The sequence below is a fragment of the Rhinolophus ferrumequinum genome, chromosome X (genome assembly GCF_004115265.2).
Source record: "Rhinolophus ferrumequinum isolate MPI-CBG mRhiFer1 chromosome X, mRhiFer1_v1.p, whole genome shotgun sequence".
Classification (NCBI taxonomy): Eukaryota; Metazoa; Chordata; class Mammalia; order Chiroptera; family Rhinolophidae; genus Rhinolophus; species Rhinolophus ferrumequinum.
The window spans coordinates 69447541-69473576 of record NC_046284.1 but is presented as its reverse complement, the minus strand read 5'-3'; the positions used below and the strand labels follow the sequence as shown (position 1 = coordinate 69473576).

Sequence of the window (26036 nt, the reverse complement as noted above, 5' to 3'; positions counted from 1 at the left end):
CTTCTTTACTAGTCTACCATTACGGAATATAAAAGGAATGAAGGGAGGGAGGGAAACTTCAAAACACACACAGGTTTTACTGGGGGAAGGCATACCTCTTATCACTCTGGTCAGCTTTAACTGGTCAAATCCTCGAGGGTAGGACCGATTTTTTTTAAAGTCTTGCAACATCTATTAGAGGTTCAGTAAGTGGCCATTCAGTCATTGATTTCCCCCCTTCCCCTCTTCGTCTCCCTTGGGAAACCTGGAAAACAGAAAATCTTCCCAAAGAAACTCCTCAGGGGCGCACCAAGATCAAGGTTTGCGCACTTGGACTCGCCCGGCGCTGCAGCCCCCACTGCAAGTCTGAGGGGTCTCTAAGCACAAACCTAGCGCGGGCTTCTCGATCTCCTGCGCGCGCGCCTGCGCGCGCTCCCCCTCCGGCCCCCTACCCTGCAGCATTGGTAGCGTGACGTAATGCAACCTCAGCATGTCAGCAGCGATATAAAGGAGGACGAGGCGGCGCGCCTCCCAGACGCAGAGTAGCTTGTGATTGGCTCGGGCTGCGGAACCTCGGAAACCAGAATGTGAGGACCTTACGGATCCACAGCTGCTGCCCCCCGCAGAAATCTGGAGCGCGGTCAGAATCCAACTGGCGGCGGCGGCGGCAGGTAAGGAGACTCCTGAGGAGAAAGTAGATGGACTTGGGTCCGCGGCGCTCAGTGTCGCTCAAGTGAGGGGAGAGGCTCACACCCAGCGTGTGGTGTAGGGCGATGGGAACAATGGAAGTGGCGTCTAGTCTCTAAGCTTTTCCTCCGCCTCGGGCGCACAGTTTTTGTCCTCAGCCGCAGGCGGTGGCTGGAGGAATTGAGGGAAGTGTGTCCTCCTCAGCCGACCTCTTCTTCCCGTAGGCCAGAGGCCCTGGGGGCGAGAGCCGTCGTTGAGGCCGTCGGTGGTTTAGGGTGACGGGAAAATGGCGGAAAACAAAACGGTGAAGTGAAGAATGCGACGTCCCCCTGGCATTCTTTTTCGGCGCCCCCCACCCCGCCCCCACCCGCCGCGAATGGTAACCTTGGAATGCGCGAGGGATGGCGGCGTTTGCGAGGAGGTGGCACCGAATCGGGCATTTTAGGGGATAGGGAGCCGTCAGTCCGCGGGGTGGGGGGGGGGCGTGTGCGGCAAGTGTCGCCTCCGCTAACACACCACCATTTTGGTTCCCAGCCGTATCCCGTGTAGCGGGGCAGAGGGAGAGGGAGGAGGATTAAGGGTTGGGCAGTACCGCGAGGGTAGCAGCGGTGCCGACCGCTGCACCAAGTGAGAAGAGGGAGGAGGGGAAAAGGTATTCTTGTCTCTTCGCTCTCCGCTTTTCCACAGCGAGGGTTCTCTTGTTCGGTTTAAGATCCAGTCAGAAGGGTAATATATGAGAGGCCACGTGTGTGTGCGTTCTGCTCGAAATGATTGAAACTTGGCATGATCTTGGGAATGGGAGACTTATGCGGGAAGAGTGTTGCGTCCAAAGCTGCAATACTGCTACTTGCCAGGGCTCCTTTGTCTCCTATCTTTGCAAATAGTACTTTCGCATTCTCTTGCTCTGCCGCCTCAGATTTCTCTTCCATCCCTTACCCTGTTTACATCACCGATAAGCTGGGTCCTGAGTGAGCTGTGTTTAAAGAAGGCTGAGAGTAAAATTGTGTGTGTGTGTGTGTGTGTGTGAGTGTGTGTGTCTGTGTGCGCGCGCACATTTGCGCGCGCGCGTGGAAAAGAGATTTCTGCTCCCTGTGCATTGCTGGAAAGGTGTTTACTTGAAGCGTACTTAGTGGTTATCTCCATTCAATAAGGATATGAGAAGGTCTCTTGAGAAGACTGAGAAGCCGAGCTATCTACTGGCTATTGAGTACTTACACTGTTGTTCTCGTACCTCATTTATTATTGGTCTTATTGAAACTTCCTATGTGGGAAAAAAGATGCTACAATTTATTTGGTATTCACAGTGTGATACTTCCCACAATAGTTGCACTATGTGTTTAGATTTTTAGACTTCATTGAGCGCTGGTGCAGATTTTTCTCTACGGATTTGGCAAGGATAAAGCTTGCCCTTGGTTGGTTCTTTTTCACTTTCCAAAATACGGTGTTGCTAGTGATTTTTAAAATGTGCTTTAGAGAATCTTTTGGTTTAATCAAGCGGTCAAATTCTAAGTAATAACCTTGCTTATATTGTAATAGGTAGTTGTTTCTGTTGGCTGCTTTTTATTAATAGATTAACAAATTTAAGCATATGAGCCCTTCCCAACCTCACCCTACACATTAAAAATGTAAAGAAAAATTCTTAAGTTGTGTAAGAGATGTGGTTTAAGATGTTTTAAAATATCTCAATTTGAATGTGTTTTTACAATAGGTAAAGAACGTTTTTCCAAAGAAAACAGCAGTTCAGAAGGAAAAATAAAAATGAAATTGCTGCAGATTTTATTTTATAACATGTAAGAAAATCTACAGTTTATCGAAGACACTATATAAGGTGATTAAGAAATTACAATGTTTTATCTAATAAACAAAATTAAGTGTTTGAAACATTTTTAAGACATTTATAATTCTATTAGTTATGTGATAAAGAAAGCAATTACTCTAATTAAGGTTCAAACAGCAAACCATTGCTGATGTTACAAATAAGTCCTTATGGCATTTTAATTTATCTCTGAACACAGGTAGTTTATTGCGAACTCTCTTGACTTCATTTTAAACGCAGAAAACAATGTGGCATTTGAAAAAAGATAAAATGTAAATAAGAATTTCTATAATCTTGTAATTTTGCTCATCCATAAAACATAAGATAATTTTGTCTGAATCATTTGATACACAGAAATGTCACCTACTGCTGTAGGATTTTTATATACATGACTCAAATGTTGATAGAGATTATTCTGTGACACTCTCCTGCCTCCTGTACACCTATAGAACTTTAAGACAAGAGAAAAACAAAATCTTAGTGATCTCCTGTACTTAAGGATAGATGAAGTTGTTTTACATGGCAGCATTCTAAAACTTTCATTAATGATATTTTGTGCAATATAGCCCTATTTATTAAATACTCCTATTTAAAAAATGACATAAATGTTTTATAAAATTGACAGATTTTTTTGGTTGATTTACTTAGAATCTTATGTTTGAAGGGGAAATACACATGTGTAACTGTAAGAAATATGTTGAGTAACAACATCTGACTTTAGGTTCCATATTATCTGGTGATCTTAGATACAGGATAAGTCATTTGAAATGAAATATGTCGAGCTCTTGCTTTTAAAACTAGCATGAGGCTAGCATGACTTTATTAATCATTAATGAAAAAAGTCCGCGTTACAATTACAAGTAAACGATATTCTAAAAGAAACAATTTGCTAAATGTTGGTATGTGATTGATTTTATCTCTACCATATTTAGGAAGCAGTCATGTTTCATGAATCCTCAAAACTAAGACAAGAGAATGTAGTAGAGTGAGCTCGGAAGTCCTTACTGACTCAAAGAACTCCAGGGAAACTGGGATAGAACATTTTACATTATTAGTAGAATCCCGGGAGCCAGAGGTGAAACACAGGTTTATCTGCAGAGCTCCGCTGCAGGGCTGATCTGGGTCTGGAAGAAATGGATGAGAGCCACTGGATGAAATTCACTAATACTAGACACCTGAGTCTTCTAGTAATGTATATCCCAACTATTGTCTGTTGTCATCTTGTTCTTTTTCTTTTGCTTTTATTACCTATATTTTAACTGAAACCTCAGCACTCCAGTTTCGTTCTTTTGCTTGCTTCTATCACATCTCGGTGGCTCATCACCCTTACTGTGTCTTAGTCTCCATTATCTTCGGTTTACTTCCGCTTGGCCTTTCTTTTATTTATGGTTGTCACATAAAACATCTAATCAAGGTTTTTGTTGGTTTTGTTTTCCTTTGTAATGAGATTTGCATACCTGGTTGAGAGGCATATTTTCAATTGCATTATTTGTCTCAAACAGCTGACCAGCCTAAATGTATTTAAACTATTTTAAAAACCATTTCTTTTACAGAGATTTGTGAATGAACTTTGCTAAGTATGGATTCAGGTGGAGGAAGTCTTGGATTGCACACATCAGACTCTAGAATGGCCCATACCATGATTATGCAGGATTTTGGTAAAGCATTTTCTTTGTTGTATTTTCTTTCTTTCTTTTTTAAAAGTCAGAACAAACTAAATATAAAAACTACATTGAAGAAGGGGAGAGTTACAATGAAAACTTGTTTTTTTGTTAGGAAAATACATTTGTAGGGCTTATTTCCTTAAAGCTGTATGTCGATAGTCTACTTAAAATCATTCTTAAAATTTTGTGGGAAGGTTGAGTAAGAAAACTTGGAATATAATGGTAATATATCATTAGAAATGTAAAATTCAATTTGCATAAATAACTATCAGTTCTCACACGTAGGAACTATTAAATTAGCTTTCTAAAATACATTTTAAGTTAAATTGTTAATAAAGCTGGAAAAAGGAGTAATTCAGTAATTTTTAATACTTATATAGTGCTTATATAGTGATATAGGAAAGTCATGTACTAGGTGATTAATTATATTCTGATGCTATATTCTCAGAAAGTTGTTACTGATAGCATTACCTTTTTTGTTTGTTTGTTTGTTTGTTTGTTTTAGAAAAGATTTCCTACTTTTGTGGCTATTTTTCTGGAGCCTCTTAACAGTAATCATTTTGATGAAGATGCTAAGACTCCATTGACAATCCACAAAGAAACTGAGTTTGGGCAGGGTCAGTCTGAATTTTAGAAGAGATAGAAGTATCTGAAGTACAAGGCAGGAATAGGGTGTTAAGAATTGAAGAAAAGATTAGACTAAAAGTTATAAGAATACAAAAGACAAATGATAAATTGGGATGAAAAGTAAACAGAAAAGATGAGGTATTATGGAATTGTCAAAGATAAAATGAAGGATGAGAATTCTTTGCTCAATTAAGAAAATGCTACTACTGTTTTCAGATAATATGCTTGAATATGCAATTTTGTCTCTTGTTATAAAGCCCATAGTAATGAGAGTCAGAAAAACTGTATTCTGGTCTTGGCAGTCTATTCACTTGTCTGTGTAAACTTGGGCAGATTACTTAATTCACTTTTATGAGGGGGTTGGACTAGATAACATTTAAGGCCCTCTCCAATTCTTTGATTCCTTGACATTTCTGCCTGATGAATAAAGGTGTGGTGTGTAGTTGAAGATTGAATGTAGTGGCAATCAAGATGACTAGTTAATTGATGAAATAGAAAGGAATCATGAATTTATTCTGCTAAGAGTCAGAATTGAGTTGTGTTGATTATGGATGACTTGAAGTGATTTTGGGAGAAAACAATTACAGGAATAAAATCCAGAAGGACAAAGGGCTAAAGAGTAAGAGCTCACAAATAATTTTGTGAATTCTTTCCTATAGATAGATTTTTAAAAATACTGGAACACTTGAACTTCAATATGTTAAATAAGTTTTGGTTGAAAAAAAAAAAGAAATGTCAACTTTAATTTTTTAAAGTTACCTTTAAAAATAACCTTTAAAAATATGTTTTTGAAATGGAAGAGACACAGTATTTTCTCCACTTAATACAAAATGTTACCTACTCTAAAATTTGGTAAGTGCCAGACCCCCTCTTCATTCCAGAAGTTGCCTGTTAACAAGTAAAATGTGATTCCTTTCAAAGATTAAAAAAATATATATCTGATTGTTGCTGGTGAATATTTATTAGGTATTCCTCTTACCTTCCTTTTCATTGTTCCTCCTCAATGTTTTGAAGTTTAATTAGTTCCCTTATTACATCTAGTACCTTATTTCTTTTTAGCTGCTAGGGAAGTGGAACATGCATATTGAAATATTTTTATGTAAATTCTTTTTTTCTTATTTATTTTTACTGAGGTATAATTAATATACCATATAATTCACCCGTGTTAAAGAATACAATTCAGACATTTTTGGTATAGTCACTGTTGTACGACCATCACCACTACCTAATTTCAGAACATTTTGTCATTGTAAAAATAAACCTCATCATACTCATTAGCAGTCACTCCCTACCTCCTCCCACCCCTAGACCTAGGCAACGACTAATCTTTTTTCCTATGTATTTACTTATTCTGGACATTTCACATAAGTGGAATTATACCACATGTGGTCTTTTGTATCTGGCTTCTTTTACTTAGCATAATGTTTTCAAGTTTCATCCACATTGTAGCATGTATCAGTACTTCATTCCTTTTTACTGCCAAATAATATTCCACTGCATGGGTAAACTACATTTTGTTTGTTCATTCATCAGTTGACAGACATTTCAGTTCTTGAAATATTTTTAACGCATTAGAATGCTTTTTTTGTTTGACCTAAAGCTTTGTGTCTTAGACTGGAGTGTAAGTGCCCTTGGAGGCATGTGGCAATGTGCCAAGGTGTACCTGAAACCACAGGATAAATAGTCCATCTGCTTGGAATACTTTTCATTTGAATTGGGGAGAATACACATACACACACATATAGATACAGTTATACTCACATAAACGTGTTATGGGATAGAAAGCAAAATTTTCATTCACTATCTTCTGCCTTTTTGTGGGTAATAACATGGAAAAGTTTGAGAACTATCCAAACTTTTAATTTAATTAAAGCCCTTTCTAAAATGAATTTAGTAGAGCAAATCAACTTATTTATAACAAAAAATTTAAAGCCACAGTTTTTTTTGTTATGCAGCTGTTCATGATTCAGCTGCTTAGTAGTATTTTGTAGTTACTGGTTTTTGAAATGAGGCATTCTTTTAAAATTATTTTTAAATTTAATTTTTATGCTTTTTTAAATTTAGACAAATAAATAGATAGCAGCTAAATTGTTTTAACATTTTTGGTCAAATTATTTTTCTGAATATCCATTTAGATCAGAAATGGCTAATATGGGTAATGTTCACTCATTTGTGTTTAGGGATGATGTCGACCGAAAGTATAAGTTAGTAGGTTTCCTTGGTAAAGGAATTTGTCTTTGGTAAATAAATTCTGAAATCTTAGAAGGCAGAAACTCTTTATATTTTTTTGATGTGCAGTTCCGAGCTCAGTTTCATGCATAGGTGTTTTCATCTTTTGTATGATATTTTACTAACCATTGTCATACCAATAAACTTTAACTTAAGAAAAGAATAAAAAAAAAAAACAAAAGAAAGAAATTAGATGCATTCTCTTGAAATTTCTGCTAACATGAAAACGTAGATGTTTGCAATTCCATAAATTAATGACATTTGTGAAATAGAGTTTAGCATACATAGATAAAGATCATCAAGTAAATATACTATGTGGCACAGGATTTCTAAATTATATAAGATGCTTGCTTGGGATGGGATGGCTACTGTATTAAGAAGCTGAAACATGAATTTAATTTGGTAATTCATTAGACCAGTTTCTTTTGAAGGATATTTGAAATTTAAAAATTTGCAACATTATTTAATAACCTTGCTCATGTCTCAGTATAATGGTTGTTCTTGGATTGTGTGCCATTGAATGTAATAGTTATTTAAGATTTTATTGTTGCAAAAAGTCTGTGTTGCTTTGGGACTTACACAGAAAACAGTCTTAGATAGTGACCCAAGACAGACCCCCAAAATACCAAATTTTATACTACCCCTCTAGTGAAATTCCAGGTATTCACATTTAAATAAAATAACTTTAGTAAAATGGCAAATACTTGAAATGATGACTTGTTTCTTACTGTTACCTGGTATCTAATTGATTTCATACTTTTTAATGATTTTTCTTATTGTTTATAATTTGCTACCTAGTGAGATAAAATTTTAATGCCATTTAATGCTGCTTTAAATGCTTTAAAATTTAAATGAGGGAGTATGTGATAGGTCTTTTTACTCTTACACTATTCCTTTAGTGGTGACTCACATGGTTAACCCTATAAATATTTTAAAAAACAGTCCCTAGAGTAAGTAAATTCTATTCTCCTTTTTTAGGAAAGTAGAAAAAAATCCAATATGGAGTCAAACAATGACTTCACTTCCAAGCTTGAGTCATGGGCTAGCTTATTTAACCTCCCTAAACCATAGTTACTTCATATTTAAAATGGGGATAATAACAACTCACCTTATTATGCATATACAGTTGTTCTGAGGCTTAAATAAGATAATATATGTAAAAGTATTAGTAGGTTGCTTGGTGCATAGTCAGTGCTCAATAAATGTGCCTTAGTGTAAAGCTAAATAAGTGATTTTGTTTAGAAATTCAATTGAATCTAACGAACTGATAAAAGGAAAGAGCAAAATTTCATAGTAGACATCTTGGATCTTGGTCTGAATAATCTGCCAGTACACTGTGGGGAACTCATCAATTCTTGGTCTAAGGTATTTGACATTATTTAGTTCAGTGTAAACAAGCATATTTAGGTTTTTTTGATTTACATCTGATTTATTTTGACCTATAAGGTTTTCTATTCTAGAGTAGAGGCTAGGTGAACTGAAAAGTACTTATTCCATCTTTTTAGAATCTTCCCAACCATGTTAATCTGAACCAAGGCAGCACTAGCATTCCATCTTTCCATCCTTCCTTAGTGTCTACTCTCAGGAACCAAACTAACCTCCAGTAATGCTCTAAAATAAATGGAATTTCCCATATTTAACTCTTTTATGTTCATATGTCCTTTTTATTTCAATTTTAATTTTTGAAATACTAAACTTGTGAAAAGATTTTACAGCATTAATTTTATTGTTTATATACATATAATTCCAATAATGTGAATTTTATAGGCTTGCCATTTAATTTTTACTTGCTACAAACCATATTTCCAGTTTGGTTGAATACTGGATTTGAAACTCCCCTTGCCTTCTGAAATGGCCAGTGGAGTAATAAGTGAATAGAAAGTACTAATTGCATACGTACTTGTTTTATCTACCAGATTTTCAAGTTTGAGGCCATGTTCTTTTGGGGTAATATGGTGCTTAGGTAAGAGTTTGAGAATAGTGAGAATGATATAGAAGGGTTGAAATGAAGATAATCCTGAAAGGCAGCTTTCCCTTCTCACTTTATTTTTTGATGGGTTTGGGTATTCACAGTGTCTACTGGTCTACATCATAACTTGTTAATTAACTTCCATAATGAATTGGTTAATAGTGAACACTATATAGCAAATGGCACTCTTTCAGGTATTACTTTATAGAAAGTGATCATTATGTGGAAAAGGCTTTGTACTGGATTATTTAATGTACGTAATTTTATTATAACCTGGTCCACAAACTATTAAGTTGTTCACTGTACTACCTCAGGGAGGCAGAATTTAACAGTTCCTCATGAAGGGATTTTATATTCAAAATATTTACAAGGGAAGTAGGAGTTGGTGTTCACCATGGTGCTCAAGAAAAACATTTAAAGCTTTGTTCTGCAGATTTACTAATTTAGAATTTAATACAATTTAGAGTCCATATGTATGATTTTTTTAATCAAGCCAGATCTTTGTCTAAAATGAGTTTGTTGTTTTCTCCAAAACCAGGTGTTGAAAGATGCCGTCTACTTTTGAATGTAGTAATTCTTATAAGTTAAAGAAATCCAGGGGTTTATGCTAATGATACATATTTTATAATGTATTAAGATTGTCATTTTATTAACTCACTTAATTTAACATATTAGCACGCTCATGTTCATGTGTGCTTTTTATTTCAATTTTAATTTTTGAAATAATAGACTCACAGGAAGTGAAAAAAATAGTGCATAGGGTACCAACATTCTTTACTCATCTTCCTCTAATGGTGACATCTTATATAGCTGTGGTACAATATAAAAACCAGGAAATTAACATTACTGTTAACTAGATTACAGACCTCATTCAATTTTTATCATATATTTGTACGTGTGAATGTGTATACTTCTGTGCAGTTGTGTCCCATGTATAGATTTGTGTAAACACCACAATGAGAATACAGAACTGTTCCATTACCATACATATATGCTATTCCAATATATTCATACACACACACACACACACAAACACACACACACACACACACACACACACCCTTGGCAACTGGTAATCTATTCTCCGTCTCTATAGTTTTATAATTTTGAGAATGTTACATAAACGATTGCATTTATACATTATACAGTATCGTAACCTTTGGTAATTAGCTTTTTTCACTCAGCATAGTTTTTTGGAGATTCATTCAGGTTGTTGAATGTATTGGTAATTTGTCCCTTTTCATTGCTGAGTAGTTGAGTAGTATTCCATGGTAAGGATGTGCCAGAGTTGGTTTAACCAACCCTTCCCATTCCCCTCTGAAGGACTTTTGGGTTGTTTCCAATTTTTTGCTACTATGAATAATAGCTACTATGAGCTGTTATAAATATTCATGTACAATTTTTTTATAAACATATGTTTTAATAGGTCTGGGGGAAATGTTCTAGAGTGCAGTTTTTGGGACGTTTGGTAAATGCATGTTTAGTTTTGTAAGAAACTACCAAACGATTTTCCACAGTGGCTGCTGCCATTTTACATTCCCACTATCAGTGTGTGAGAGATCGACTTTCTCCGTATTCTCACCAACCTGTGGTGTTATCATTGTTTTTTATTTTAGCTGTTCTAATTAGTGTGTAGTGATATCTCACTGTGAATTTTATGTTTTTCTTGAAAATAAAGTACATTATTTTTAAGGTCTTAGTTTAGGATTTACTAACATTGTTTTCACCCACGTGCATCCCAGTTCCTGGTTGGTGATGGTTTTTATTGCAGTCAAATTGTCAGAATTGTCAGTGATTTTTTAAAAATGATAGTTTGGGCCAGGACTATTTCATACTTAAAAGTATTTTATGTCATCTGATATATTAAATACAGTACTTTTAATTAATAAAATAACTTTACTTTTTTGGATAATTGTTTGTATTATAGTGGCTGGAATGGCTGGTACTGCGCATATCGATGGAGACCATATTGTTGTTTCAGTTCCTGAGGCTGTATTAGTTTCTGATGTTGTCACAGATGATGGGATAACTCTTGATCATGGCCTTGCAGCTGAAGTTGTCCATGGGCCTGATATCATCACCGAGACTGATGTAGTTACAGAAGGTGTAATTGTTCCTGAAGCTGTACTTGAAGCTGATGTCGCCATTGAAGAAGATTTAGAGGAAGATGATGGTGATCACATCTTGACTTCTGAGCTAATTACAGAAACAGTTAGAGTACCTGAGCAGGTTTTTGTGGCTGACCTTGTTACTGGTCCTGATGGACATTTAGAACATGTGGTCCAAGATTGTGTTTCAGGAGTTGACTCTCCCACAATGGTATCAGAGGAGGTTCTTGTAACTAATTCAGATACAGAAACTGTGATTCAGGCAGCTGGTGGTGTTCCTGGTTCTACAGTAACTATAAAAACTGAAGATGATGATGATGACGATGACGATGATGATGATGATGATGTCAAGAGCACTTCTGAAGACTACTTAATGATATCTTGTAAGTGAAACATAATTACGTGGGAGATTTGATTTATATATAACCTGAAAAGGTTTTCTGGGATGGGGGTTCTATTTAATAAAAGTCATGGTAATCTTGAAAAAAAATATTTTTTTTTCAAAGCTGTGTTGTTGAGATGCTGTTTTGAATTTGTTCATTTTTAAAATTTACTCAATGAAAATTCATACCCAAAAGGAAGTAAAATAATGCAATTTATTAATATCTTAAAACAGAAATACATATTTGGAAGGTTCAACATGAAGATTAACTGATAAAAGATTTTAATGGTAAATATATATAGTATTTCAAAATGGCAAATTTATTTTATGTAACCACTGCTTACTTTTTAATATGTCAGGTATTGAAATTGTCAGTTTACTTTTTCTCAGGAATTTAAGCATAATATGTTAAGAAATGTGTAATTAGGTTTTTTATTAAATACTTGAAAAGTAGATCATAAACCTAGATTGTATTCTACAGTTCTCCCTGTGTTTATTTTGTTTGTCTAAATATGTGTTTGTATATTTTATGCAAAAACACTTTAATGTGTTTATTTCAGAATGCTAATGTCCTTAAGACACTCTAGCTGAAGGAGAAAGATAGCACTATCTTGTTTTCATTTGAAGTGGTGGGTTTGCCTGAACAGCAACAATAGTCAAAATATAATGACAAGTTATTGATGGAGGTGGAGGAAGAAGTATGGCTATTCTTTACAAAATTTGAGGGGATCATGCTGGAAGTAGTAAAGATTAGATGAAGACTTCACTTTTCCATGGGGAGGATGTTTATCCTTTTATTTATTCATTTTTTAAATCTAAGTAGAGTTGGTATACAATCTTATATTGGTTATATTAGTTTCAGGTGTAAATATAGTGATTTGACATTTTTATACTCACTGTGATCACCCCATCAATTTTAGTAATCATCTGTGACTGTGTAAACTTATCACAATATTATTGATTTCCCTTTTCAACCCATACCCCCACCCCCTCCCTTCTGGTAACCATCCCTCTGGTCTCTGTTTCTATGAGTCTGTTTTTTATTTGTTTTGTTTTGTTTTGTTTTGTTTTTAGATTACGCATCTAAGTGAAACCATGTGGTATTTGTCTTTCTTTGCCTGATTTATTTCACTTAGCATAATACCCTCCAGATCCATCCATATTGTCACAAATGGCAAGATTTCATTTTTTATTGATGCATAATATTCCATTGTGTGTGTATGTGTGTGTGTGTATATATATATGTGTGTGTGTGTATATATATATATATATATATATATATATATATATATATATATATCTCACATCTTTACCCATTCATCTATTGATGGACACCTAAATTGCTTCCATATCTTGGCTGTTGTAAGTAATGTTGAAATGAACATATGTGTGCATATACAGAGGGTGCCAAAAAATGTATACACATTTTAAGAAAGGAAAATTTTATTAAAATTGTAATACTCAATATATACCAATAACAAAAGATGAATACAAGTCACATTTGACTTCTGCAATTACAAGAGGTGCCCAAAGTGGTTACCATCAGCGTCCAGACACTTCTGATTATGGTGAACTACTGCTTGAGCAACATTGACCAAAGTGTCCACTTGTATACATTTTTTGGTCCCCCCAGTATCTTTTCGAATTAGTGTTCTTGTTTTCTTTGGATAAATATCCAGAAGTAGAATTGCTGGGTCTTATGGTATATCTATTTATGTTCTTTTCTTTTTAAAATAAAAAATGGTTAATTGGGAAGTACATTGCCAGGTAAAGTATGTGTATGTATATATAAAGTGATTGTATGTTATATGTGTGTATCAGTGAATTTAAAATGAAAAACAGATTAATTTAATTTGTAAATATGATTCTGAAGTTTAGTGTATTAACTTTTTCCTTTATAAGAACTTTTAAAGGTGAATATTTGCATTGTTTTTAAGGGAATGATTTAAGCCACTGAAAGACTGTAAATGTTGCTACCTTTTTTAAATTGACAGGGATTAAATTACTCAAGTAACTGCATATTTACATTTTAACCTGACATTATAAAAAAATAACTATGGTTATGGTTATATAAAATTGTGTAGCAAAAATTGGTAATCTTTCTGTACCAAAATAAATTCAGTATGCTCTTTGGTATTAAAGTGATCTAAAATTTAGACATCATATGTATTATGAATAATCATACCTTAACATATCTTCTATGATTTGATTCTGCAAAAGGCTTTTAAAAATGTTTCTAGAAAGTTTTAATTTAGAATATTTATCTTGATATTACCATATATATCAAATGCAAGTGATTTCTGTCCTACTCTAATAGACTAAAAATTATAAATAACACTGTATTGCTTGAATAATGTTGGAACTGCAGTGGGATCATTCTAAGGTGAATTTGGACTGGGGATTAATTAAATCTTTAAGCATTAGTAAAGCAACATTTAAAAAAAATGTTTAAAACGAGCAATTTTTTTTTTTGGAAAAAGGGATATACAAAAATTAAATATTTTTTATATCACCCATTTTCCCACCATCCAGGTCCTTGACCATTTTAATAATGAATATAATACTCAAATTGGGACTAGATACTCTTTCTTACCATTTTCATATATTCTATTTTGATTTAGTTTTTTTCTATCTCTTAATCTTTATTTAATATTCTGTACCTCTTGGTTTCTGTTGGCCATTGAATCTTTCAGGAGTTAGACAATAAATGGCCTCGAAAGGCCTCAATGTTAGTTTAAAAAGTCCTTTTCTGTTTTTCCCCAAAATAGAGATTTTCAAAATATCTAAGAGATAAAGTTGAGGACTTAAAACAGACCTTTGCCTTCATGTAACTATTTATAATAAATATAATGTCTTAATTTTAGACCACTTTATTACCAAAGAGTTTAATTTGTTCCTGAATCTCTGGATAATGCTATAAGGAAATCTTGTCAGTAGCTGAATTTTAGGAGATGGAGAGTTTGTCTTCTCTCAGTATCTGAGATGCGTTTGAGTTTTTTCCGCTTTCAGGTGAAACGTCACAAATTCTTTATCTTAGAAGATGGTTATACTCTCCCACTTGTGCTAAGTAACTTGGAAATAAACGGTAATATAGGATAACCCTATCTATTTAGCGCCAATAGAATTCTGTGGTGTATATAATACCACCAGCTCATTACTGAGTTAAGATGGCATATGGATTGAGAAACAACACTAGGACTTGAATATTGCAAGCTTTACAATGAACAAAAAGGTTAAGTTTGAATTTGGAGTATTTTGAATATTGTCTGCATTAAGAACATTTTTTGAGGGTCTATTTCTAAAGTTAGTTGCTTGCCTATTAAGTCTTTGTTAACCTTGAACTTCCTGTAACAAAGGATATAGAATAAATCTTTTATTTTTTTAATTGGGGAATATTGGGGAAAAGTGTGTTTTTTCAGGGCCCATTAGCTCCAAGTTGTTGCCCTTCTATCTAGTTGTGGAGGGCACAGCTCAGCTCCAAGTCCAGTTGCCATTTTCAATCTTAGTTGCAGGGGGCGCAGCCCACCATCCCATGCGGGAATTGAACCTGCAACCTTGTTGCTAAGAGCTTGAGCTCTAACCATCTGAACCACGTGGCTGCCCAGATATAGAATAAATCTTAATGTTGATGGTTTGTCTATTGAAATTGCACACTAACATCTTTAATAACATTGTTGCCTTCTATGAACTTAAAACACAAAACAAGGTTAGTTACACAATACCTTTCAAAATTGTTCATTCTGAGGAATCTAAGTAGAAAATAATGGATACATTCAATTATGGACCTTAAAAAATGTATAAATGGAATCAGAGTAGCAACAATAATTTCAATACTTAAAGTGAAAATTATGACACAAACTATTGAAAATGACAAAAAATATGTATTTTATTTCATGAGTTTTAATTTTGTGAATTATAGTTTTAATTCAGTTTATCCCAGAAGGAACTGGGATCACTTTAAACCATTCAAGTACAAATAAAGTTCTATCTATCACGAGTTATTTTTATTCACTAATTTACTATAACTTATTCCAAATTAAGAAATTCATATTTTGAACACTTTTTGAGGCTTCTGTATATTTTATGTCTTTATTTTCAAGAATGAGAAAGTAGTTTTTTTACTAAAGACTTAACTTGCCTCTTTTAATTTTTTCTATGATCTTGTTTTATTCAACATATTTTAGAAGAGAATCTATTAAATCAGTAATAACGGATATTTCATCATCTTTTGTTCTTTTATTTTAATCTGTTCCATTGCCTGAAAAATATTTGCCAAAAATGCAGTAATAGAATTAGGGACTGTGAAGGAATTAAAATATTTAGTTTCTTTCTTTCACAAATAAACTATTTGAACTCTTAAATAGTATGCAATCATTTATATTTAGTCATAAAGTTAAAATAGCTCTGCATTGTAAAATGAATTTCTGAAATTTGTTTTCACCATTTTGAAAGGCCAAAGGAATATTTTTGAAAAGGTATATTAAATTTGAAACAGGTAGGGAAAATCTAGACTTTGACCCATTTAGATCTAACTGAAATTCATTTTTTAAGAGTACTGAGTTAATAACTTCTAATTTTGTTTTCATTAGTTCTGGAATTTTTTAGATGTAGTCAGAAGCCAGGATTTTTTCATATATCATGCTATGATATATATATATATATGTTTATATATATATATATATATATATATATATATATGTGTGTGTGTGTGTGTGTATAGTATGATATACAGATTTTTCAATTTATATTACATTTCAGTGTTTTGGTGGACGAGTATTGAAATAAAAAATGGTAAGCATGTAATATTTAGGGAAATACAGTATTTAATATTTATGGTCAAAAATAAAGTTTATTAATATGTATTCATTGCATAGTTAGTGCATAGTATTCATGTGAAACTAAAAGTTATTAAAGACTGTGTAGCAGAGAATCAACTTTTTAAAGTATACATACAATGTAGCTAATCTCAAATATTGTTGCTTTTGTGTATGATTTTGAAGTAAAGTGTATATCAGTAAATCTAGAAGTATACAAAATTTCTTGTTTGAAGTTGTCTTCCGTTGACTCAACAGAAATTAAAAGTATTTACTAAGATTTTATTTTTATAATTATTTCTTAAAAGTCCTTTTTATAAAACCATTCAGTTGTTTTGTTTTTTCTTTTTTCAATCCTAGATTTCACATATTGATTGGTTTTAGAAATATTGCTATTTAAGTTAGGAATTGTTTCTGTGAGCTTATTTTATGAATACTATGTATTTTATGTTTTTAATTTTTCTGTTATTAATTTTGGTGTTAGGATTTGACTTAACATGTTGAACGTGATAGAAGATTATTTAATCTTTTCCCAAACCATTTTACTTAAAATTGTATGGTTATTAAATATTTCATATATATAAATTGAAATCTGTGAATAGGTTTTTTATGTAATTGTGATTGTGTAGTATATCTGATCTTATACAGTTTTTTCGTGAAACACACCACTCTTACTGGTGGCATAGTAGGTCATTAAGTGAATATAGTGGGTCTGTGATTAACACATTATTTCATGTTGCACTTATGCTTAACACCTACTAAATTTCAATGGTACTTTTTGACTGAAATAGTTTCTTTTCTATATTTTACAGTGGATGATGTTGGGGAGAAATTAGAGCATATGGGGAATACACCGTTAAAAATCGGCAGTGATGGTTCACAAGAAGATGTTAAAGAAGATGGATTTGGTTCAGAAGTAATAAAAGTGTATATATTTAAAGCTGAGGCTGAAGATGATGTTGAAATAGGTACAAAGACTAATGTTAGTTTACTCCTATAATAGGAATTAGAACTTACTCTTTACTTTCCTGGCAACTATTCTAAAATTGTCTTCAAAGTGCAGATTTTTAAAGGTTTCTTTGAGGATAGAATATTAAAAAGTTGTATATGAATATAAAGCAGTAATGCAGAATATGTCATTCTTAGATTTCTTTCAGACATGAGTAGAATATTACAGTTGAAATATCAAAACAAATGAGTGGAGAGGATTTGGTTCAGAGTAGGAAATAATGACTATTTTAGGCAGGCTAGAGGCAGGGTGCTTGGATTTTAATCTTAGTTCTGCGATTTCGCTGAGTGACTTTTGGGGAGTTACATAACCTTCTGCCTCAGGTTTCTCATCCATAAAATGGCCACAATAATAGTAACTGCCTCACTAGGGCTATTGTGAGGATTAAATGGGTAAAAAATGTAAAAAACTTATTATAGTGCTTGGCATATAAATACGATCTGTTATTTCTTAGTGATGACTGAAAAGTTAATGTGTAATTTATAAGAAAATTCTCTTGACAGATATTTATATTGGGGAAATATTTTTCTAAAGGAAAATATTTCTTGTATATCTTCCTTATTAATTTAGGAAATTGTTCCATGATACTTTTCTATTTTTATATGTGTTTTAATTTTTAAGGCGGAACAGAAATTGTCACAGAGAGTGAGTACACCAATGGACATTCTGTAGCTGGAGTGCTTGACCAGAGCCGAATGCAGCGGGAGAAGATGGTTTACATGGCAGTTAAAGATTCTTCTCAAGATGATGATATCAGTAAGAGAAAAGGGCACTGTAGTGACTTATCAGTAATCATCATGTACTTTTTTTTAAAATAAAGCAATCTCAGAGATACAAGCACTATATAGGAATCAAGTTCACTAAAATAAGCCTGACCCTTTGCTGTAATTAATTTAAAAGGGAAGGGTCTTTTTGACCATTCATATATAAATGTATTGTTGAAATTGGCAAACATGAAATGCTTTGTCTTAGATGCTAGTGATACAGACATGAGCAACATGTGGTTGCTGACCTCAGTACAGCCCATAAAGATACAGAGAAGCTACTTTGTGTTAGTGTGTATGTTGCATGTATATTATCTCATTTAATTCTCACAACTCATCTCTGAGGTAGGTGGTATTATCTCTGTTTCATGCAAGGAAAAAATGCTCAGAGAATTTAGTAATTGCCTAAAATCATTCCAATATTAAGTGAGGAAGGTAGGATTTGAGCTCTTACCTGTCTAATTCTACCGCCAGAGTTCTTTACACATGGCAGTGAGCACTGTTGGCCTCTCTCTGGATTTAGTAGGGGAAGGGCTAACTGGTTGTGCTCCTTCTGTCCCTGAGGGATTAGTTGAGTAAGTATTCCAAGGCAAGCTGCCAAGATCTATACTTATTATGCCTTTGATGGTCTCCAAGTAGTTGCTGCTTAAGGCTTCTTGAGGCTGAGTTCCACAGAGTTGAAAGAGATCCTCAGATTTCCTTTCCTACCATTTCCTTATGAAGACATTTTATTCTCTGCCTACTTTCTCTTCACCTCTATGTAGGAATGCAGCTCTACCCTAAGGCTTCTTCTGTTTTCTTGCCATGCTGAGACAAAAAACTACTTTGTTTTGCCCTAGAAGGGTAAGAGCCTCCACTTCAATGCATTACCTGGACAGTGCTCAATTTTACCTGTACTGTATTCTGATCCCTACTCCTCAAATTTCCTTCCCTTAGAAGCCATGGGGAGCTGAATTCCAATCCCAAACATGAATAATATGCCACACCTGAAAATATCAAAATGAGTGAGTCTAGAGGATTTGGTTGAAGAGGCAAAGAGTTAAAAGAACCAATTTCTATTTGATCTCTAAATTCTATTTATTTATTTATTTATTTATTTATTTATTTATTTATTTATAGTCATTGGTCAGTAAAGGGGTACAATAGAAGGCGGGAGACTGAAACTTAGGTGAGCTGATTCCAGAATTCCATGGGGATGTGGAAAACTTAGACCAGTGTCTCTTTTTGGTTAATGGAAAGAACAGAAACTTAGAAGAGGAGCACTTTTTTCCCGACATTTTCCCCACATTTCTTCTATAGTGGATAGAAGTTTCCAGTATGTGAATCAAAGGAAAAGCATAAATCCAAGCCAATTTTCTATTTAGCAGGTTAAATCTAAGTGGATTATTTCACATGAAATATACTAAGTGACCCTCTAGGCCAGGGGTGTCCAAACTGCGGCCCGCGGGCCAACTGCGGCTCACAATCCATTGTTAATTGGCCTGCAGCAAATTCCAAAAATATATTTAGTTTACTTAAATAAACCAGGTGAGGCAATACGTACTTCACCTCGAGTGAGTGGCCCGGCTGTTTGTGTATTTTACTGCATATGGCCCTTGGTAAAAAACGTTGAAAAAAGTTTGGACACTCCTGCTCTAGGCTTAAATTTTTTTACATCAACACTGTATTTTTAAAAATGAGTCTCACCTGAAACTAAAAACAAATGACTCTCACTTAATGCTTTTTCCTCAGTAGGGTCTCAGAAAATCCTGCCTCTTCAAGGGTGTCTACATGTTCTTGAGCACCAGCATTATATATATAATATATATATATATATATATATATATATATATATATATATAATTTTAATGATTTTTATTTAAATTTTTTTCAGTTACTAGTATTTTTGACTATTTTTCATTGCATATACAGTACTGCATTTAAATTACAGTATGTGGGATAGAGTGCACTACTTTTCTAGTATTGATTCTATGGGAAATGCTTTCTGAGTTCCAAAGAATTATCATCAGTCAGAATCATGGAATACAACCCTTTTTATAAATTTGTAATGCCCAGTGGACTGTAAAATCAGTCAACATATTTCAAGCGCACATGTTTTATGTAATCTAAAAGTCATTTCTATAACACTAGGTTCTAAGAGGAGAAAAATAGTTTTGATAAATGATTGTCTCCTAGTGGCACTAGCTTCCAAAGTGCCTAATGTAATTTTTAAATTAACCAAATTGAAATCTTGAAAGTTGAAAGATTTAAATTGTTTGGAAAGTTTTACCCATTTATTAAATATTTAGGGTTATAAACAAGCAATTATTTCTAAAATTTAGGTTGCGCTGAAATAGCAGATGAAGTTTACATGGAAGTCATTGTAGGGGAAGAGGAAGGAACTTCTCTCCCTGAGACTCAGCTTGAGGACTCTGATGTTAATAAAACAATTGTCCCTGTTGTCTGGGCTGCGGCATATGGTAGGACACTGGTATTTTTTCAACTGATAAGTACATAACATATCTATTTGATCAGCCTTTATTTAGGTCATAAAGTATGCTGTGCTAAGGCCCCCATGAGTTGGCTAATATTATAAATGTTTTGCTGTGGAATGATTTATCTCTAGTTACATACTTGACTTTCCTACCACATATCTTGTGTTATTTAAAATGAACCTTGCTTAATGCATTGTTTTTCAAGTAGGATTTATTTTAAAACCTACCTGTATAAGTGAGTGCCATAAAAAGTTTTATTTTTCTAAAATAGGAATATCCTTTGAAAATCGATCCCCTCCCCCCTTTTGGAAAAACTTATTTCATGTACTAACACTACAAATAAGATTTTGGGGTTTTTGCAAAGGAACAGAAATCCAGGTGTGCTCTTCTAGAAAGTACGTAATGGAAGGTAAATTTTTCAAGTTATTTTTTCTTTTTTATTTTATTTCATTCCTACTTAATTTACACGATGATCCAGGTATACTCTTTACTTTGAAAAATGTTGGTGTTCAAATACATTAATTTATCTTAACTTGGTTTTTCTAAAGTCTCATTCATTCAACAGTCATTTATTGAGAGTCTTCAATTTTGAGGATACTCTGCAGAAATAGCCACCCAGTTTTTATTTAGAAAGTAAGATGGTTCTAGATGTTAACAGTTCCAACGATGCTGACAGCAGCCCTTATTTTCAGTGTGTAAAATTGAAATTATCTACTCTATGGGAGTGGAAGAACTCAACAAGAGAAAAAATTTTATCTAAGGAACGTTGGTCAAAGTAAGATTTTGTAGATTAAGGTGTGATCTGCTAATATACTCGGTATATAAGTTTTTAATTAGTCTTTTTTTTTTTAGGAGATGAAAGAAGAGTTTCACGAAGGTATGATGACTGTCAAGCATCAGGTAAGAGAGTATTATATGTGAGATGTAAGTTTAATAGCCAGTTTTGTATACTGCTTGGTAAATGAAGTGTTACTAGTTTGTGGTCATATCTTATCTAATTAGTTACATAAGAAATTGCCTGTTTTGGGAATTGATTAATCTGTACAGCATAATGTGTGTTATTCTCTTAATGCAGTTTATTTTAGATTTACTTCAAGATAAAAATATCATGCAACTTACCACAAGGACCATAAAAGGCTGCTATGTAAAAAAATTATAAAATAGACATTATATTGACAGACGTGTAAAAATTGTCCATGATATCAACTACTTGTTAATGTCTTCCTTGAGGCAAAACTGTTTTCTTATTTTTTTATGGCACACAGTAGATTTATGTAACTGTTACATAAAAAACCCATGTGTCAGCTTTTTCTCTTTTCTGTTTTTTAGTTTTAATACACTCCATATAGTGTTACGCCATGGTTGATAGTTCTTTTTATTTTCTTAAACAAGGAGACTTTTTCTCATGATAAAGTGTCTGACTGTTCCATTTCTACCCTTAGGAGGTGTTTGACTCTAAATTTAAATGTAGATTTCAAAGGAATTGATGAAAGTCAGATATCACAGCATATAACCTAGACAGTTTTGTAGGTCTACAATTTTAAACTAAATTGCATAACAGCAGATTTGTGAGAATTGAGATTTTATTGAGTTCTTTATTCTGTATCCACTGATCCCATTGAAATTGTGGTTAACTGCCTGCCACGTCTATCTTAACCCTTAAAATCAGTCTTAAGACTTTTTACATTAAATAAACTATTCTAAAGCAAGAGATCTGTTGTTTGTTATGTATTACACATAGTCACCACGACTATGTTGGTTCACTGACACATGTATATTTCTTTGTTAAATCTCTTTAATTTCATCAGTCTTCGTTGGTGAGAAGTTGATCTGATGCCAAAATCCTGTTTAGGGTCATAAAATTCAGTTTTTTATGCTACATTCACCATATCAGTTAATTTCTTTAGGATGAATAAATTGGGATATTTTAAAGTTAATTTCATATGATATCCTTTTTAAAGTGTTTGTTTATGCACGTGTGTGTAAGAGTGTAAAAGAGAGAGAAGAAGATGGGTATACTTTGTGAAATTTACTCCCACAGTGTGAAATTTAGTATCACAATGGCAACTTGATGCCATGTCATGTCTAGTAATTCATCTAACGAAAACCAAAAATGTATAAACATATGTAGTTTAATCGTGTATCGGTTTTTTTATTTCAGGAAATACTTTGGATTCAACATTAGAAAACAGAAGTAGTACAGCAGCACAGTACCTTCAGATTTGTGATAGCATTAATACAAATAAAGTACTTAAACAAAAAGCCAAGAAGAGGAGAAGGGGTGAAACGAGGCAGTGGCAAACAGGTAAAATACTAATACTTTTCTTTAGGGATAGTATAATGGTTTGAAATGTGGAAGTATTTTTGGTGACCAAAGAACAAAGTTGTTTGTAGTGTAACTCTACTCCCATGTACCTATTTGTGTTTGATCTAAATAATTGGGGTTTTTTAATCTGCTTGACTGGTACTTAAAAAAATTATGCTTGTTTGCTCTTTACCCTACCCAAATGATGTTTTTAGGGAGAATTTTCAGGTTGGTTTAACAATAAAGGGTGCCTTTTTCTAGTTTACAAACTACATGCAATATAGCATTTTGGCAAGTGAGTACTGTAGTAGTCCATAGTAGAGTGCTGCTCATTACTTTTTAGAGAGCTACTTTATCATAAATTGCTCTTAATGTAAGTTTTATCATATAAGATTTTATTCCACTAGTATAGTTCTCACACTGAATGTCAGCTAATTTTAGTGCTTTTGTTGTAAAATCCTTTAAAAATCTGGCCAAATGACACAATTTCCTTATTTTTTTTAATCTAGCTGTTATAATAGGCCCTGATGGACAGCCCCTGACAGTGTACCCTTGCCATATTTGCACAAAAAAGTTTAAATCCAGGGGATTCTTAAAAAGACACATGAAGAATCATCCTGATCATTTGATGAGAAAAAAATACCAGTGTACAGATTGTGACTTTACAACTAACAAGAAAGTGAGTTTCCATAACCACTTAGAAAGCCATAAGCTCATAAACAAAGTTGACAAAACCCATGAATTTACAGAATACACACGAAGATACAGAGAGGCTAGTCCACTGAGTTCAAATAAACTTATATTAAGAGACAAGGAGCCGAAGATGCACAAGTGCAAATACTGTGACTATGAAACTGCAGAACAAGGACTATTAAACAGACATTTACTGGCTGTTCACAGCAAGAATTTTCCTCATGTTTGTGTTGAGTGTGGGAAGGGCTTTCGACATCCTTCTGAACTTAAGAAACATATGAGAACCCATACTGGTGAGAAGCCATATCAGTGTCAGTATTGTGTTTTCAGGTGTGCAGATCAATCAAATCTGAAAACTCACATTAAGTCTAAGCATGGTAACAATTTACCATATAAATGTGAGCATTGTCCCCAAGCATTTGGTGATGAGAGGGAACTTCAACGCCATCTGGATTTGTTTCAAGGACATAAGACACACCAGTGTCCTCATTGTGACCATAAGAGCACCAACTCAAGTGACCTTAAGCGGCACATCATATCTGTCCACACTAAGGATTTTCCTCACAAATGTGAGGTTTGTGACAAAGGTTTCCATCGTCCTTCTGAGCTCAAAAAGCATAGTGATATCCATAAGGGTAGGAAGATTCATCAGTGTAGGCACTGTGACTTTAAAACGTCAGATCCATTTATTCTTAGTGGTCATATCCTTTCAGTTCATACTAAGGATCAGTCATTGAAGTGTAAAAGGTGCAAGAGAGGGTTCAGACAACAAAACGAGCTCAAAAAGCATATGAAGACCCACACTGGAAGGAAGATTTACCAATGTGAGTATTGTGAATACAGTACTACAGATGCATCTGGCTTTAAACGACATGTGATATCAATACATACAAAAGACTATCCACACAGGTGTGAATTTTGCAAGAAGGGATTCCGAAGACCATCAGAAAAAAATCAGCATATTATGAGGCACCACAAGGAGGCTCTTATGTAATAAGATGAATATAAAGAAAGAAGCTATTTGGAAAAGATGATATGCTACATGGGAGGAAAATTTCATGAACTGTTTTATCTGGTTACAAAGCTTGATATTAAATCATAACTTTACATTCTTTGTAGTAAAGATCTTGAGATATATAAATTGATGGGATCTCATCGCCCTTTGAAAATTAAAGAATTTAAGAAGCACTAGAGAATGGTTGCAGAAAAACTTATTGTCTAGTTAATAGGATTATATGCATAATTGAACTACAGAGGGGAAGAGCAAAGATGGTGAATTTATTTGGCCGATGTACTAGAAACACGATTCTGAAAAGATCATACATAATTGAGGAGATTAGCAATTTTTTATGGCAAGCAAGCCTCACTTTTATGCATTTTAAATATTGGGTGGTAAATAAAATGCAGTCATCCATCAGTCATTTAGTCATTGAGCCTTTTATATGGTACCTGGAAATTGAATTCCAGAAATGACAAAAGTTTGTGTATTCATTAAAATAAATTTCACTGGAAAACAGTTTAGATTAATTTAATACTACTAACAGTTTCAGAGCTGCTAAGATTTTATCGCAGGACAGGATGTTTGAAATACAGCATTCTGTGCTGACGTCTTAAGGTGGAGTCTAAGGATTAAAGTTCCCCTTTTTCTGATGTTCGAGTTGATTGTTGTTCAGTGTAGCTTATATGACAAAAGTATATTTGAGTCAAATATGGATTTCTAAAACGGATGCAACAGTAGTGTTGCAAACAAAGTTAGCACTATATTTCTTAATGATCTAACGATTAAGTTGAGAGAACACAGTTTTCTTAAATATTATAATGTTTAGAGGGTTTTGGTTTTTTTTAGGACAGTCTTAGCAAGTATGATGGTTCTAGTCTTACTTGCTCTAATGTTTAAAGGTGCAATTTTATGCCATTATTGAAAATTTTGATTTTTAAAATCTATATACCATATTATTAACATGTGTTTTCAATATGAGGCAGTATTTATGCAGTATTTAACAAAACACTAGGCTGCCAATAGAGTTCGGAGGTGGATATTCAGTTTACAGTGTATAAATTTAAAATATGCATCCCTTTAACAACGCTTTGTGTTAGCATGCAGCAAATCAAAATGGCGCTTAATATAAAAAGCTGGTTTAGGGAAATTTAATGAAAATCCTGTTCATAAATGTAATGCATATGATGTGTACTTTTAAGTTTTAGTTGCTTCATGTTTACACTCAGCTGTTCAACATAATTAAAATGTAATTTTACTTCATGCTATATTGTGGCTTTGTGTTTCGACTAATGTTCACCTTTCTGTTTTTGCACCAGATAAGAATCAATTCCTTGAGAAGAAATTTTTTATCTTTCTTAAATTCAGAATATTAAATTTGGAAAATCTAAAATTGTGTGTTATGTGGCTGTAAATGATGTACACGCTGTAAAATAAGATTGTCACTGTTACGTGGGATTATTATTTCTAAATGTTACTCATTGAAATGAGCATACAATAAAAAGCATTTATTGCACTT

The 26036-nt window shown here is 33.6% G+C and overlaps 1 protein-coding gene across 5 annotated transcripts; it reads left to right on the top strand.

Moving 5' to 3' along the window:
• Nucleotides 1-499: 499 nt before the first annotated feature.
• ZNF711 (zinc finger protein 711) lies at nucleotides 500-26036 on the top strand. 5 transcript variants are annotated; one of them, XM_033117756.1, is made up of 11 exons: nucleotides 500-650; nucleotides 2375-2456; nucleotides 3415-3674; nucleotides 4036-4140; nucleotides 10899-11462; nucleotides 17088-17243; nucleotides 17906-18040; nucleotides 20370-20507; nucleotides 21375-21422; nucleotides 22684-22827; nucleotides 23337-26036. In XM_033117756.1, the coding sequence occupies exons 4-11, from the start codon at nucleotides 4062-4064 to the stop codon at nucleotides 24512-24514; spliced, it is 2442 nt and encodes an 813-aa protein (XP_032973647.1). In that variant the 5' UTR covers nucleotides 500-650; nucleotides 2375-2456; nucleotides 3415-3674; nucleotides 4036-4061; the 3' UTR covers nucleotides 24515-26036. The 5 variants fall into 5 exon arrangements, with proteins under 5 accessions (XP_032973647.1, XP_032973635.1, XP_032973625.1 ...); XM_033117744.1 differs by having other exon boundaries at nucleotides 2375-2494; nucleotides 3415-3669; XM_033117734.1 differs by having other exon boundaries at nucleotides 2375-2494.

Coding starts and splice junctions, on each gene's coding strand:
- ZNF711 (XM_033117756.1), top strand. CDS start 4,062: ATGGATTCAGGTGGAGGAAGTCTTGGATTGCACACATCAGACTCTAGA. Junction 17,244..17,905: donor TGAAGATGATGTTGAAATAG/GTACAAAGACTA, acceptor TTAATTTTTAAG/GCGGAACAGAAATTGTCACA. Junction 20,508..21,374: donor TGTCTGGGCTGCGGCATATG/GTAGGACACTGG, acceptor TTTTTTTTTTAG/GAGATGAAAGAAGAGTTTCA.